Here is a 14,960-nt window from a genome sequence, read left to right on the forward strand (position 1 = left end):
AGGAATGGCCTGTCTTCACCAACGGGTTAACCTCATCCCGCGAACACCATCGGCTTTTCTTCCCGTTTTCGCTTTTTGTCATTTGCTCTCCAGTGTTTTGTTTCCCGTCGTATCGAATAGTACGAACGGTTGGCCCGATAGCCGTCAGTCACGCCTGACACTTACACCATCTCATGAACTGTCTCACAGCAACAGCCTACGGATACTCGCATCTCACACTCTTCATCTCGTTTAACATGCTTCAACTGATACCGTCAAACATCTCATCACTCGCCAAGTCTATTTTCCATCAAGGTATTCACCCAAGCCCATTCCTCCAAAGAACATGCTCACAACCGCAGATTACTCACTCCCCTCACCCAAAAGAAGCCTTATTCCATACATGACGACAAGGGGGACCCCGAGATCGAAAAGCCCGCGCCAACGCCACAATTTGCTCAAAACCTCTCAGTGACATTGCATCCCCGTCGTCTGATTGGCTCATCCCCCACACCTAAAGCCAACGATGCCCCTGCGCGCATCTCGAGCTAATCCGACTAAGGTTAAACCAACATCCCTACACCAGCACCCACATCAGCCTCCCCGCAACCGCCTCTGATATCGTTATCCTCACCTCACATTTTTGAGTTGGGAAACGAGACGGCAAAATGCTTGAATCGTGGCTCGATTTCGTCTTTCTGGGATCTCATTGCGGTTACAAAGAAGGTACGCAGGTGAGAGCACCAGGTTCACCCCGTACTTCCCGAGCAAACATTTCCGGGGAACCGCATCGCCAGGGGTGTAAGTGACACCCATCGACGTGAAGCTCCGAGCTAGTTGGGATCTTGCAGTGAGCAAGTTTTCTGTTCATGCTTATGATTCTGATTCTGCCGCCCAGCAGCAGACACCTTCCAATATGGTCAGAAACGCTGCAGCTCATCCTGTGCCGAGTGCCGAAAACGTGGTGAGTGGAGGGCGATATGGAGACGGATACCTCTGCTCGCTTCTTAGAATGTCATCATTCGGAAAGAATGCATACGCCCACCGTCAGAGTGAAAAGTAGATCTGTCACCCGGCAATATCGCTGGTAGATAGCCCGTGGTACACATGTGATCCCAGTCCAAACGGAACAAACTCCAGAAAAGCTTCCCATCCTACACCTAAACCCCTTCCAGACGGCATTGGTCAAGCTAGCCTCACGACCGTTGCAACTTACTCCGGCCATTGCTCATTCATAAGCCGCCATATCCCAAGTTCTTAATCCCGGCACGTTTGTTCAACACCTTCGCCCAAACAAAGCTGTCTCCAACACACCTCTCCCATCGTGCGCAAATTCGACCAAAACACCAACAACATCAACCCACCACAAACCGCCAAAATGACCCGCCTCCTCCTCCCCCTCCTCGCCGCAACGACAGCAACGGCCCACTTCTCCCTCACGATCCCCAAACCCCTCGGCGACAGCGACGAGAACCAGGGCACCGCCCCCTGCGGCGGCTACGCGGCCTCCTCCTCCTCCCCGACCACCGACTTCCACGTCGCCGGCGACAGCGTCGGCATGGAGAACGGCCACCCGCAGACCAAGTGGCTCTTCCGCGCCACCCTCGACCAGACCGCCGCCGGCGGCTGGACGCAGGCGTTCCCGATCGTGCTCCAGACCGGCCTCGGCGCCTTCTGCGAGCCCCAGGTCGCCGTCCCCGCCGACTTCGCGGGTAAGAAGGGCGTCGTCAGCGTCGTGGCGCATTCGCCCGACGGACTTCTGTATGCTGTACGTGAAAACATCCCGATACCTCTTCTGGACGACCGTCGTATCGTCACGAAGGGGGTCTTGTGATGCAAGTGCTGACATGATGCTTCCCAGTGCGCTCCCGTCAACTTCGTAACCGGCGCCGCGCCGACCCATTCGGAATGCAAAAACGCCTCCATCACGGTCGACTTCGACTCCGACCCTTCCCTGACGGCCCTCCTCTCCGCCACCGTTACACCTTCGGGGACCGCCTCCCCGGCAGCGAGCACCGCTGCCACGACCCCGAATGCGGCGCCTAGCTTGGCTGGCAGCATTTTCAGCGCGGGCGTGGTGGGCAGTTTGATGGTCTCTTTGGGTGCAGCTCTCGGAGGAGCTGCGTTGTTCTTCTAAAAAGTCTGTTGGCCGAGGAATTGACGGTAGGAGATGAGACATCGAGATCTCATCAGCAGGACGTTAGCGTTGTTGAGAGCGGGTGTAAGACCAGAATAGGGATAATGAGCAATGAAACACCTTACGCTTTACACGTCACTTACACGCCCTAGAAGAAATTGGCCCAAGAAAAACCCTCTTCCTGTTGGACTTTGGGACTAAAGAAATGTTTGCTATCAACTCTGGCTGCGACACACTGGCGCAACTGAAAACTATATAAGGGCTGCGAGCCCGATGTGTACCTACACGTAACGACGCCATTCGCCGAAACCCATGTTTTCATCTATCTCATGCTAGGAATCAATGAATCCGTCTAGTTCCATTACAACCTGCCCCTGACTCTCCAAGGCCCACGAGCTCCCGCCACGCCGGCTGCTCCAACACCAAAGTTATGCAGCCTCTCCCCAATAAGGTAGGCTTCGTCTCTGATGCGCGCCTTCCAGTTGTTGAAGACGCCGACGATGCTCCAGAAGGCCATCGCGGCCAGGGCGCTGAAAGCCGCGGCCGGGTATGACAGTCGGTATATCATCTTCAGCTCGTGAGGTGCCGGAACAGGCGTACCGAGAACGCCATGCGATTCCATCCAGCTGATGGCATAGGGAGGCCCGAAGATCGCCAGGCCACCAACGAGCAGACCAGGGACAACGAAGGCCCTAGTGAGAACGAGTACGTCAGGCTGGAGCCAGCCACGGCGGAGGACGGCTCGGACGGCCTGGGCCATTCGAGTGCCTTCGTATAAGCTGGTGATGGCTCGCGCACCTAGTTTCACATACAGCAAGCCAAGAGTCCAGGACTGAATGACTCGCGCAGTGTGCTGATTCGGTACGACGATACCGTCCTTGAACTGGCCACCGCTGTTGGCCTCAATGATGTACGGCGTCGGCGGGTACATGTAGGTATGGAGAGGAATGAGACAGTACAGCTCCATGAGAGCGGTTAAAATCAAGGGGAAAATGACCAGAAGGATGGTGTATGCGTAGACAAGCCTGGCGGCCTGAATGCCAACAAGCGCGAAACGCATCGGTGCATCGCTATGCCAAATCGTTTGCAACGCTGACGAGGCCCAAGCCGCTATCTTCCTGTAGATGGAACGGGCGTGGAAGAGGAAATAGGCTGCGGAACCCAAGATGTAAATCCCGATGCTAAAAGCATAAATGTCGTTGGTCCGGATGTGCGCAGGGATGAGAACCTTGAACATCTTGCGACCGAACGCAAGCGGCACAATGGTGAAGGATACGCCAGTGACAGCAGCGAAAATCCAGATGAACATGATGAAAAGGAAGACTCGTACTCGGAAGTGTGGAGGAATGTAGACAGGTTGGTACTGGTCGGTCGAGTAAAGATCCGTGTCGGGAGAGTCGTCTTTGCCATCCAAGCGAGTGTTGCCTTCCGTGATTGGCATAAATACCCTCCTCCCCTTGGGAATTTTAACCTGGTCAGAGGCAGGCGTGCGCACAAAGCAGCCATCCTCGATGAGCTGCCCCGAATCTACGAGGCGGGCCTTCTTGAGACTCAGGATGACCATTTGGTCATTCGTAATTGCAGGCATCGGCTTGGCTGTACCGCCTTCGAAAGTGTCCTCCCACGTCTTTGGTACCACCTTATTCTGCTTGTTGACCTCAAGGAACAACCGCCTCCACCACGGCGAAGCTTCATACTCGGAACCGGGTTGCAGGGCTAGGATGCCCTCCTCGTCGATGCGTCGTTCGCCGAACAAAAACCAAGTCAATCGAAGTCCTCTAGCACACTTGCGGAACCACCAGGTATACATGGCGTGCAGACCGTCGCTCGGCTTGAAGAACTTTACAGCCAAAGGCATCGCAAAGTTGTAGAAAAGGAGATCGATTGGGAACTCCAGCACCGGTTCGTTGGATGAGTAGTGAATTGGCAGGACACTGGGAAGCGTGAGAGAGAGACCCCAAACGACTCCACCGAGGCAGATGATGACCAGGGCGCCGTAGACAAAAGCCGAAAAAAGTATCTTCCGCAGTTGTGTCATGACGTTGCGCTCCAGTACGTCGCGCACAGGGTGGAACTCAGGGTCGTCCGGGTCGCGGATGAAGTCTGGCAATTGTTAGCAACTACTCAAGCGATGTGTGATCAGCCAACTTACATAGAACACCTTTGCGCATGATCTTGCGGCACATGGAGACGAAGAGCGCAAAGTGGAACATGTAACCCGTGCCGACAAACCAATGCACGAATATCGATGTCAGCGGATAGTTGATGGTGAACGCAACGCGCGACTTCAGAGTAGTATCCTCGAACAACGGAAGTAAGGCGGCGTCCAGGAGGAGACCGCAGTACAAGGGGAAGATCAACATCTCGATGCTGATGATTAGGATGACTTTCATAACGCCGCTAGCCTGGTTCAACAGATCGATCAATGAAGCCTCCCACTCTTGGCCAGTTTGTCCAGTGGAAAACGGCCTGCCTCTGCGCAGGTACAAGGCGCTGATGGCCGAGAAGGTGAAGTAGCCGCAAAGAATGGCCCAGAAGCGGTCCGTTCCTGACCAGTAGGACAACGCAGGGTTGACAGATGTCGTGGGCTCGGGCACATTGAAGCTGATGACCCATGAACCTGGGTTGAGCACGCTGATAGGGACGTCTCGGGCGGCGGTCCAGGCGTAAGCTGTCGCGTTGGCCGTCAACGATGCAACGTACTTGCCATTGGTAATGAGATCGCGGTCAAAGATAGAGTTGAGAACGTCGCCAACGGAAACGAAAGTGCCGGACAGGTAGGTCTTGAAGTTGAGCAAAGCCTCGTGGCTGATGGCGGAGAAGTTTTGCATTTCGGTAGTGGAGATTATCGGTAGTTCACTGGTGAGACTTTCGAGAACTCGGCTAGAGGCGCTGGTGAACAGGTTGAAAGTCTTCATGGACAGCACGCCAACTCCGTTTCCAGCTGGGAAGCCCATCATCCGGCCCGAGGTGTATACGAAGAAGAGCACCAGGCTGGAAAGTCCAGCCATGATGCCGACGGCCAGATCCTGAATGAACTTGGTCAAGCTGAAAAGCATGCGCACAAGACGCATGGGATTCATGGCGGCCCATACGCTGACTCGGCCCAAGTTGTAAGGCAGGAAAACGCAAACGAAGATGGTGACAGAGACGAGGACGACACAGAAGATGGCGTTTTGGAAAAGGCCAGCAATAGGACCGCGCATACCGATCAACTCCATAATGCCCTCGAAGTCTTCAGCGTCGTCGATGGCTTCAGGATCCAATCCGGCAGCAACGGCAGCTTCGACAACTTCTCGATCCTGCTCCACTTCATCGTCGTCGTCGTCCAAATCATCAAAATCGTCGTCGTCATCGCTTGTATCATCATGCTCATGGACAGCTTCGTCTCCATCACGGCCAATGTCAATCTCTCGGACTTCGATATCGCCCCACATGAAATCGGCGACTCGGTCCATGACACCACGTTGCAGCGGTGGACGTTGAGGTGCTCGTCCGCTGTCGGCCTCCTGGATCTCACCATGGGCGTCAACGATATCCGCGACAATGTCATTGTCTTCCCTAGCTTCAAGGAAGTCTGGTGCCAGTGGGGCCATCTCATCGCCATGACCATCCAAGGTGTCGTTCTCTTGAGGAGTGTGAACGCGTTCGAGTCCGGGGTCCCTATCAGAGCCGTACTCGGCGGAAGTACTCAAAGGCGGCGTGGCATTGCCGACAAATCCATACTGGCGGAATTGTGGCGCAGGACGGGGAATGGGGGTCGGCTCCTGAGGCTGTGCCGGCGACTCTGTGTTCAAGTTGGAAAAGGACCAGCTGTTATTGGCAAGAGGGTTGATGTTTTCGTTACGCTGCGGGCCGTCCGACACGGCTCGAGGGCGGAGAGGACTCTGGAAAGAAGGCGCACGAGAGCTGCTTGCGCCATCACCGCCGGAGCCGAACGTGAAGTCCGGGCCAATTTCGGACCGAACCTCCTTGCCTTTTCCTTTGGCGTCGCCGTTGGTGCTGCTCTCAGCTGTTGAATTGGGCGGCCAGGAGAACTGTGGCGTAGACGGCGCAGGTAGTTGAATTGCGGGTTGTGACAATGACTGCGATTCTCCAGACTGAGAGGGCCCTTCAGAGCCGGATCCCCCCTTGAACTGCCCAGCACCAGCATCCCTGTTGTTCTTATCCATCATGGACCGCGTGATCCTTGCCCAATAGCCAAGGGTGTCATCGAGGTCCTCTTCTTCGATAATTTTAAGAATCTTTTCAGGGTCGCCGCCGGCTTGACGGTAGATTCGGAGGTACTCATGAACGGTTGCCACCGGGGTTTGCGCATCCTTGTTTGTTGGCTCGAGCGGTTTGTTGAAGTCGAAGTCGGCTTCGGCACTATCATAGGCGCGTGGGAAGAAGTTCCCTAGCGGTCGCAGCTGAGTAGGCGCCTGCACGTCGGCGTTTGTGTCTTGATCATCCCAAGTCATGGAAGGCATGTCATTTTCAGAACCGTAGTGCCCTCCCGTCATTGACTCGAGGTCATCGTCGTCGCTGTCATGTGCTCCTGTTGGGTCATCAAACATGAAGTGATCGTCTTCGTGATCGTCCTCGTGGTCGTGGTCGTGGTCATGGTCGTGATGATGATCCTGCTCGCCTTGTGGCTGGGCCTGGGCATGAGCATTGTCATTTGCGGCGAACGCAGCTCTCATGTTAATCTCTGGCTGCTGTTGCACCACATAATCGCGAACCAGGATGACAAGGATGAAGGAGATGATGACCAGAATAGTGATTATCTGGCCCTCCAACACACCGATAACGGTTCGGTTTACCACCGGATACCGGGTCAAGTTGCGCAACCACGACACACCACTCAGAAGAGAAGGGTGACGGTCCAAAACGGGATCGCTGCTCCCGGTTGTTGAGGTGGAGTTGCCAGATCCCGAAGACGTGATTGAGCCCAGCAGCATTCTCAAGAGGGCGGCTGAGACGGAATCATTTGTCGTGATGTTGACGCCATGGAAAGAGCGGCTGAAGGGAAGCTCCTGGCCCTGAATCATATCCTTCAACATGCCACCCAGGTTTGCCGGTGTCGTTGTTGGTTCCAGGAGAGGCGATGCCGGGCAGACGTTGGACGAAGCGACGGAGAACGCTACCGAAACGCCTCGACTGACAGTCGCATTGGAGCTGTTCCACAAAGCGCCGCTACCCAGTCCTTCGTCGCTGACCCAGAAGAGGAAGGCCCAGACGGAGCGCATCAGATAGGGCAGCCAGCAGAGCCATACGCTAATGACCAAGGCAGCGCGCAGCCAGACGAGGACGTTTCTGAAGAGGTACTTGGCCATGTGGCCGACGAAGACGTGGGTGGGTAGGGTCTTGGGCATCTTCGGCGAGTAGAGCTTGGTGAATCGGAAGGGAGTCTTGCAAAGCTCGCAATGTTTCTTCTGGGAATGCGACAACCACTCCATCAAGCAGTCCTGGTGGACAAACTTGATGCTGCCACTGCATTTGCATGGGTAGAAGAGCGGCTCTTCGGCAGTCGCCTCGCCTCTGCATATACGGCAGGTATCTGGATCGAGTGCGCCGGCATCGTTGGCGTTTGACCGGGGCTTAACAGAGTCGTGACCCGTAGGTGCGGCTTTCGAGGCCGAGGCACGGCGGCGGGAGTGGGCGACGGCATCGGCGGCCATGAGAGGCTCCATCGCGGGGTCGTTCATATCGATGGGTTTGTCGTCGACGACAGCGGCGGGGGACTAAACCCCGTTGCAGAACAGCAGGATGTAGGAAAGCAGGGACGCATGGGTATCTGTAGCCGACCGATGGAATCGAAATGTCTGTAGGCCGACCGAGTATCTGGAGTGTTGAGGTCGTCGGATCGGATTGGGAATATGACGGACACGTGAAGGCGACTCGACTCGACTCGACTCGACTGGATTCGGATACGAAATCGCTGCAGCGGAAGACGGCAAGCTGCTGTGGACAGATTGCGGGATGTCGAGGTAGCAAAGAAGCACTCCGTAAGGTCGTAAGAGATTCAAGAATGCTGAATGGGTATCATGGAATCGTCAGGCTAAAGCTCTCGCAGAGCCACCCGGCTCTAGTAGTAGTTGTGAAATCAATCAACGGAAATCCCTTGCGCCAGAGACAGTCGAAAGTTCAGGTCCAAAGTGCCACTGGATACCTACCTAGGTTTCGAAAGGCCCTGGCTCAATCCAGTCCTGGGCATTCGGTGTCAGCGCAGTCCGAGCAGGGGTCCGGGTCGTGTGGGGCTGTCACCGTTCGGATAAACTGCGGGACCGCTCCGAGCCAAGACCGCAAGTGGGTCCGCTCCTCTCTCCTTCCATTCAGCCTTCCATTCAGGGTGCACTTCGATTGAAATGCACGTGACCAACATCTTCTCGGAGCGGCCAATTAGGAGCTTGCAAATTGGTGGAAAGATACCGGATTGCCATCATTATGTCATTGCGTCTTTGTGCAGCTTCTGGATCCGTTTACTCGGCACACCTTAGAAAAAGCTCCCTTCCCCAGACAATCCATAAATGAGAATGACCGGCGGGTAGGACCGTTGAAATGGCTCGCCATCTAACAAAGGCGTAAGGTATGGACACCTAAGAGAAACTGTTGAGCTCCGGTCTCGCGACATGATCAGAATACCTTGGATGCTACGGATACGCACATGTCAATGGATTCAGGTCGCACAGTCAGCTACAGCCCCCTAAAGATAGATGTGCACAGCAGGCAGTCTCGAAGCATAAATCCCCATTTGGATGACTGTTCCTTTGCCTCTACCAGCAAGCAGCAAACAGCAAGCAGCTGGAGGCAGGTAGGCACGGATCATCATCGTCACATGGACCAGTCGAGATATTCATGCCGACAGCGATAACACCAAGGTCAAGTCGTCAACTGGTGAGCCACACTTGCGTGCCAACGATGCAATGCTGCATTACTAGGACGTCTTCTGGACCCGCTTGATTGGACCCCTCGTCCGGGCATGTCAAGTGTTTCGGAGGGTGTTGTGGCTCGTTTCCTAGGTTTCTGCCAATCATTCAAGCGAGTCTGTGCCTCCGTCGGCAGGGTTGGTTGGATGGTCTCGGTCGACGGAAAGATATGTCGATGACATGGGACGGATGGCAACGCACATGGAAGCGAGGGCGGCTCGCCGAGGGAGAGAGATGAGAAAGAACAGCAGTCTATTCGTAGAGGACAGACTGCAAGCTAGCAGGCAGGTCGAGTGCGAGGGCCAGACGCGGGCACGCGTCAATCCGTAATAGTGCACCGAGATACAGGATTGCTTGATCTCGATGGCGGGGGTGTGGTTGGCTGAGGTGGCATGGTTGGACGCGGCGGTGGATGGCGACAGCAACAGCTTTTGAAGCCGATGACGTTGGTGAGACATTCATGGGTTGTCGTTCAGCGCACCTCAGACGGCTAAGCAGGCTAAGGATTGGCGCTAAAGGATGTCTTACTTAGGTAAGCACCCAATGGAAGGTTCCTTTTGTATGAGGACGACACCAGAAGGGTACATCTACTTGGTCTGTGTGCTGCTCCAGGGGAGAATGACAGGCAGGAAACTTGGCCTGGAAGGTGGAAGGTGGAAGGTGAGGTCAGGCAAATCGAAGCAGCAGAACAACAGGAAACTGCCTTTTCCTGCATCACAACACCATTTTTTTGTGGTTTTTGTTTCTTCTTCTTCTCTCATCCTCCTCCTCTCCAGATTTTCGCCGACAACCCGACCCGCCAGCTCCCCCCTTCACTTCCAGCAGCTCCGGCTCTCCCTTTCCTGGCGTCCTGAAGCATATCCATCGCCATTCTGAAGGTAGATCATGAGCTCCTAGCTCCACAATCCGGCCTCTAAACTCCTCCAAGAGCGGCCCCAAAAAGTCCCAAACCCTTTACCCCGAGTGGTCCGGTATCCTTAGTGGTTCCCAAGTCCCCTGCCCTGCAGCTTGAGGCCTAGCCATTGCCAAGCCAAGCTCACTGGGGGCGACTCGGCTGGGACTGGAACATCTGAAAATCGTCAGAGCTCCTCCTGCTGCTGCACCCTCCGGCCTGTTATCTCTGGCTTTTTTTTTTCTTCCTTTCCCTTTTTCTACCCTCGACCACGACCACCTCGAATTCTGCTTTCTTTCCGTCCAAACTTCTGCTGACGACTGTTTGACTCCAGCTTGAGGTATCTTAGAGTAGTGCATCGCCATCAACGAGTGCGTCTCTCCGCCTCTGCAGCACCGAAGCAAAGCACGAGCACCCAAATCACGTCACACCCGTCCGAGCCGCCTGGTTTTTCCACGCCAGCACTTCCTCCACCATGGAGGCTTCCAGTGCCTACTCCAACGGCTTCCCAAAAGCCCCGAATGGCAAGATAAACGGCAAGATGAACGGACACGCAGTGGTCAAGAGAAGGACAACTCCCAAGAAGGGCCCGACATTCATCGGTCGCACTTTCAGCGTCGCTGCCAGGTATGTCGTGCATTTGTTTGTGCTTGTGCATCTGGTCGGCCCCCACTGTCGTCATGGTGACAATGCACCACGATGGAGCAGAGGGCAGCCAGCTCCATAGTCACGATAGCCTCAACTGACATCCCTTCTTTGCTTCAGGATCTTGACCTGGTATTCCATCATTTCAATCCTCTTCCGCTGTCCGGCCACCCTCGATGCCTGTGACGAAACCTCGCCCAAAATTTGCAAGCCTTACTTCCAACTGAAACACGCCGTATCACCCCACCTCGAGCCCTACTACGACACCTACGCCGCCCCCTACGTCGAGAAGGCCACTCCCTACTACAACATCGCCAACGAGCGTGTCATTGTGCCGACAAAGGCCTACGTCACCAAGCATGGCGCTCCCCGCGTCCTCCAGGCCCAGGCCTACGGCCAGGCCCAGTGGGACAAGAACATCCAGCCCCAGCTGGCTGTCTACCAGAAGCAAGTTCAGGACAAGTACGATCAGGCAGTAGCGCCGCACGTCGCCAAGGTTTCCGACGTAGTAGGCCCCTACTACGACATTGCGCGTACCAACGCCCTGCAGACCTACCACGACGTGGTCCTGCCTTCATACCAGTTCGTCCAGCCCTACGCCGCTCAAGGTTACGACGCCGCCTCTCAATTCACCACCGAGACGGCTGTTCCCACCGCCTACTGGGCTTGGAACAAGACCTTCGTGTTCCTCGATTCTACGGTCTGGCCTCAGGTTCGCGTCTTGTACGTTGAGAATGTCGAGCCCCAGCTGGCTAGAATCGGACAGCGTCTTGGCCGCTACAAGAACAAGACGAAGGGGTCGCTCGAGAATGTCTCCGAGAGGTAAGAACTCTAGTTAGGATAGTAAACATGCGATCCGTATACTGATGGTCAGCTATAGCGCCACTGCTAAGGCTTCCTCATTCACGAAACCGGCTTCATCCGCATCCTCGATTGCCTCTTCAGCCTCTTCGGTCGCCAGCGAGAAGGTCTCTACCAAGATCGAAAGCACTCCTATCCCCGATGCTTCCCAGGTTGCAGAGCAAATTGCGGAAGACGTAAAGGACAAGGCACAGCAGGTCGTTGCGCCTCCCCCGTCCGAGGATGAGTCCGACATGCGCAAGACCGCCCGCGAGACTGTCGAGGAGGACTTGCGCAGCTGGCAGGACAAGTTTGCCAAGGCCGCCGACGAAGGCGCTAGAGAAATCGAGGACCAAGTCGAGGAAATCTCTCAGCGCGTCATCAAGGAGAACGCACACACCAAGGGCAAGGCACTTGTTGTTGAGCTGCAAGAAACTGCCAAGGCTGAGGTAGACGCTCTGCAGAAGCAGATCATCAAGATCGTTCACAAGTCAGTGGACGCCCCTGTGGCTGCTCACGACGATTTGGTTGCAGCCGTCCGCAAGGCGGGCCTAGCTGTCAAGGAGAAGGCCCAGCAGATTCGCTCCTGGAAGGATGACTACGAGGCCGAGATCGAGGCTGCTGTCACTCAGGCTGCCGACAGCCACTTCAAGATCCTTGACAGCATTAGAGATCTGGCACTTCAGAAGATCGGAATGAAGTGGGCTTGGATGGACGGCATTACCTACAAGGACTGGGCCAAGTACCATGAGTTGAAGGACCGCTTCGCCGAGTGGATGAGTGACTTGAAGAAGCTCATCATTACTCACCCAGGTCTCGAGGAAGCACGTGCGGCATCTAACGAGATCGAAGACTCCGGTATGGCGGTCGCCCAATCTGCTGCGCAAGAGCTCGCCAGGCTTAAGCAGGTTGGCCTGTGGAAGCTGGCAGCTCAGGACACCTCCGACAACTTTGACAGCGAGACAGCGCGCCTGGCTGCAGAGAATGTAGAGAGCCGTGCCTCGGATGCCGCCTCCGCCACATCATCTGCCACATCAACCAACGAGGACCCTCTTGAGTCCGCTGCCAGCGTAATTGAGGACGAATCTCCTGCCAGTGACCTTGGCTCCGACGGTCCCGCAAGCTCCGTGAGCAGCGCTGCCAGCAAACTCAGCGAGAGTCTCAGCAGCGCCACTTCAGTCGCATCTGAGTCCATCAGCAGCACCGCCAGTCAGGTTTCTAGCGAGGCCTCTAGTGTCGTGGCTGGCAGCTCATCCAGCACCGAGTCTCATCCGGATCTGGCCTCCACTGTTCTTCCCGGCCAGGATCAGAGCATTGTCGTCGACAACTCAGGCACCTCGCCTGCTGGTGACGAGGAGAATGCTGTCCCAGGCGAGAAGATTGAGGAGGAGATCATTGTGGAGTCTATGGAGGACAAGCCCGTCTCTGCCGAGACTGAATCAGTCAAGCCCGCCTTCTTGGGTGCTGCTGCTCAATCCGTATCCAGCAAGGGACCGATCCTGGACGAGGATGTTGACGCCGAGAGCATCTCGTCTCGCGCTCATGAGGCCTACTCCAACGCGATCTCCCAGGCTTCCGACCAGTATTCTTCTGCCAAGGCCGCTGTTTCCGCCAAGATCTACGGTACACCGAAGCCTGCCCAAGAGAAGGTTTTATCATCAGCTTCCGGGGTATATGCTGCTGCCATGGCATCTGCCAGCTCTCGCTTCGATGAGGCGATCAAGGCTGCATCCAAGGGCATCTACGGAACACCCACCGCGAAGGCCGCCCCTTCTTACGATTGGGCCAGTGTTGAGGCCATCGCCTCCCAGCGCCTGAATGAAGGGCGTTTGTGGGCCGAGCAACAGTATGAGAGCGCCAAGATTGCCCTTGGACTCGCCACTGCCACCCCTACTTCCACCGTTGAGAGACTCCTCGAGCAGGCCAAGTTCAACTACTACGCTGGCCTGGGAGTTGCCCACGCTCGATACTCTGATTTCTTGGCGGCTGCCGGCTCTGCTTTGAGCCAGGCCACTGCCACTGCCACCCCAACTGACGTTGCCGGCACCGCGTCGTCTGTTGCCTCAGTCGCTACTCGCTCAGCTGATGCGGTTGCATCCGGGGCGCAAAAGGAGGCCGTTGCCGTGGCGTCGGCCGTTAGTGACGGACTCGGTGCTGCTGCGTCCATCATTAGCGACTCCGTTTCCGCGGGTGTTCAGGAAGTGGTTGACGCCGCGCAGGCTATCGAGAAGGGTGTCGTCGACTCTTGGGACGCTGTCGTGAACCAAGTCAGCATCCAGATCTACGGCAAGCCAACTCCCACTGCCTGGTACGACAGCGTATACAGCGGTGCTGGCGAGTACGCTGCTCAGGCAACATCTGTCATCGGCAAGCAATACGAAGATGTCAACAAGCTCATCTCCGAGCTGCTCGTCGGCAAGGAGCCCACGTTCTCCGAAAGCGTCCTCGCTCGCCTTCAGGCTGCGTATGCTACCGGTGCTGCTCAGGCTGCCAGCTTTGCCAGTGCTGCCTCGGCCACGGCTTCGTCTGCCGCCTCTGCCGTTACGGACGCCGTCAAGGAGACCGTTCAGCATGTCCGTGATGAGTTGTAAATCGTCACGAGACAACCTACCAACCACGAAAAATACGACTACACGAGTAATAGCACACGAAGTACCTCCCTGTCTGTCCTTGAGGGCAACAGCCTCACACTCTTTCATGTATCAGATACCCTCGCGCCTTAATGTATTGAGGCCGACTTGTCTCGAAAAAATCCATTTCTGCCTGGATCTGCCAGGCCGCACTCATCCCTGTCCCGAGATATCGAACATGTTTTCCAGCCCGCTAATACCGAGACGTTGAGCATGCGATTTCGTTTCCTGTAAGCTTGGTCCGGAGAGGAGGACAAGGATAGCGGTTTTGCGATGTGGCAGGGCATGGAGCTGGCGTTTAGTTGGGAAGCCGTCTGTTTCGATGGGCACATTGATCAAATGGCCCAGTTCCGTTTGAGTTTTACGTTTATGTATGGTTATGCGTTATGTCTGTACATCTGCCAAGCAAGAGATTTCCGTTTTTAAAGTGGACTGTGAAAATGTTTGATGTGATGTGAATCCAGCAATCCGGCGTTGCCTCTGCCACCGGATACTTTGCTGCAGCTTTCATAGAACTTATGATGCACGCCAACTGCCAGTCAGATCTAACAGGTTTTGAAAGTTAACCAGGCTGAGCTTATCAATACTACTAGTTCGACTGTTGTTGAAATCTATTTATTTCATTGAGAGATAGCACAGGCTGGAGTACTAGTGTTGTGATAATACGCATGGGTCAACCACCTTAAAGCTCATCCAGAGGGCGGCACGGGTAAGCCACCAGCGCCCCAATGAGGCCTGGAATACTGGACGTGGTCGTGGGGTTACGTGCCGCAAGACGGATCAATAAGGGATTTGCCCGAATCCCGGCGTTGCCAGTCCCGACTCCCAGCGACCAATGACACTGTGAGACGGGAGTCACGTTGGAGATACTTGACCACAGGTCAGCATGGGAAAACATTCACGATCACCCACAATCTACCACGAGCTAC

At 55.5% G+C, this 14,960-nt stretch overlaps 3 protein-coding genes across 3 annotated transcripts; 2 read left to right on the top strand and 1 right to left on the bottom strand.

Annotated features, from left to right (window-relative positions):
- Window positions 1-1,357: 1,357 nt before the first annotated feature.
- On the top strand, window positions 1,358-2,116 carry CkaCkLH20_07170 (gpi anchored protein; the record flags this gene model as incomplete). Its single annotated transcript, XM_038889887.1, has 2 exons — window positions 1,358-1,747; window positions 1,841-2,116. 2 exons carry the CDS (start codon window positions 1,358-1,360, stop codon window positions 2,114-2,116), a joined length of 666 nt encoding a protein of 221 aa, XP_038744811.1.
- A 361-nt stretch (window positions 2,117-2,477) lies between these two features.
- CkaCkLH20_07171 (uncharacterized protein) lies at window positions 2,478-7,803 on the bottom strand (the record flags this gene model as incomplete). Its single annotated transcript, XM_038889888.1, has 2 exons — window positions 2,478-4,219; window positions 4,269-7,803. The coding sequence occupies 2 exons, from the start codon at window positions 7,801-7,803 to the stop codon at window positions 2,478-2,480; spliced, it is 5,277 nt and encodes a 1,758-aa protein (XP_038744812.1).
- A 2,588-nt stretch (window positions 7,804-10,391) lies between these two features.
- CkaCkLH20_07172 (uncharacterized protein) lies at window positions 10,392-13,992 on the top strand (the record flags this gene model as incomplete). The annotated part of the gene is made up of 3 exons (XM_038889889.1): window positions 10,392-10,543; window positions 10,682-11,383; window positions 11,442-13,992. The coding sequence occupies 3 exons, from the start codon at window positions 10,392-10,394 to the stop codon at window positions 13,990-13,992; spliced, it is 3,405 nt and encodes a 1,134-aa protein (XP_038744813.1).
- Between the last annotated feature and the right edge of the window lie 968 nt (window positions 13,993-14,960).

Source organism: Colletotrichum karsti (genome assembly GCF_011947395.1).
Source record: "Colletotrichum karsti strain CkLH20 chromosome Unknown Scaffold22, whole genome shotgun sequence".
Classification (NCBI taxonomy): Eukaryota; Fungi; Ascomycota; class Sordariomycetes; order Glomerellales; family Glomerellaceae; genus Colletotrichum; species Colletotrichum karsti.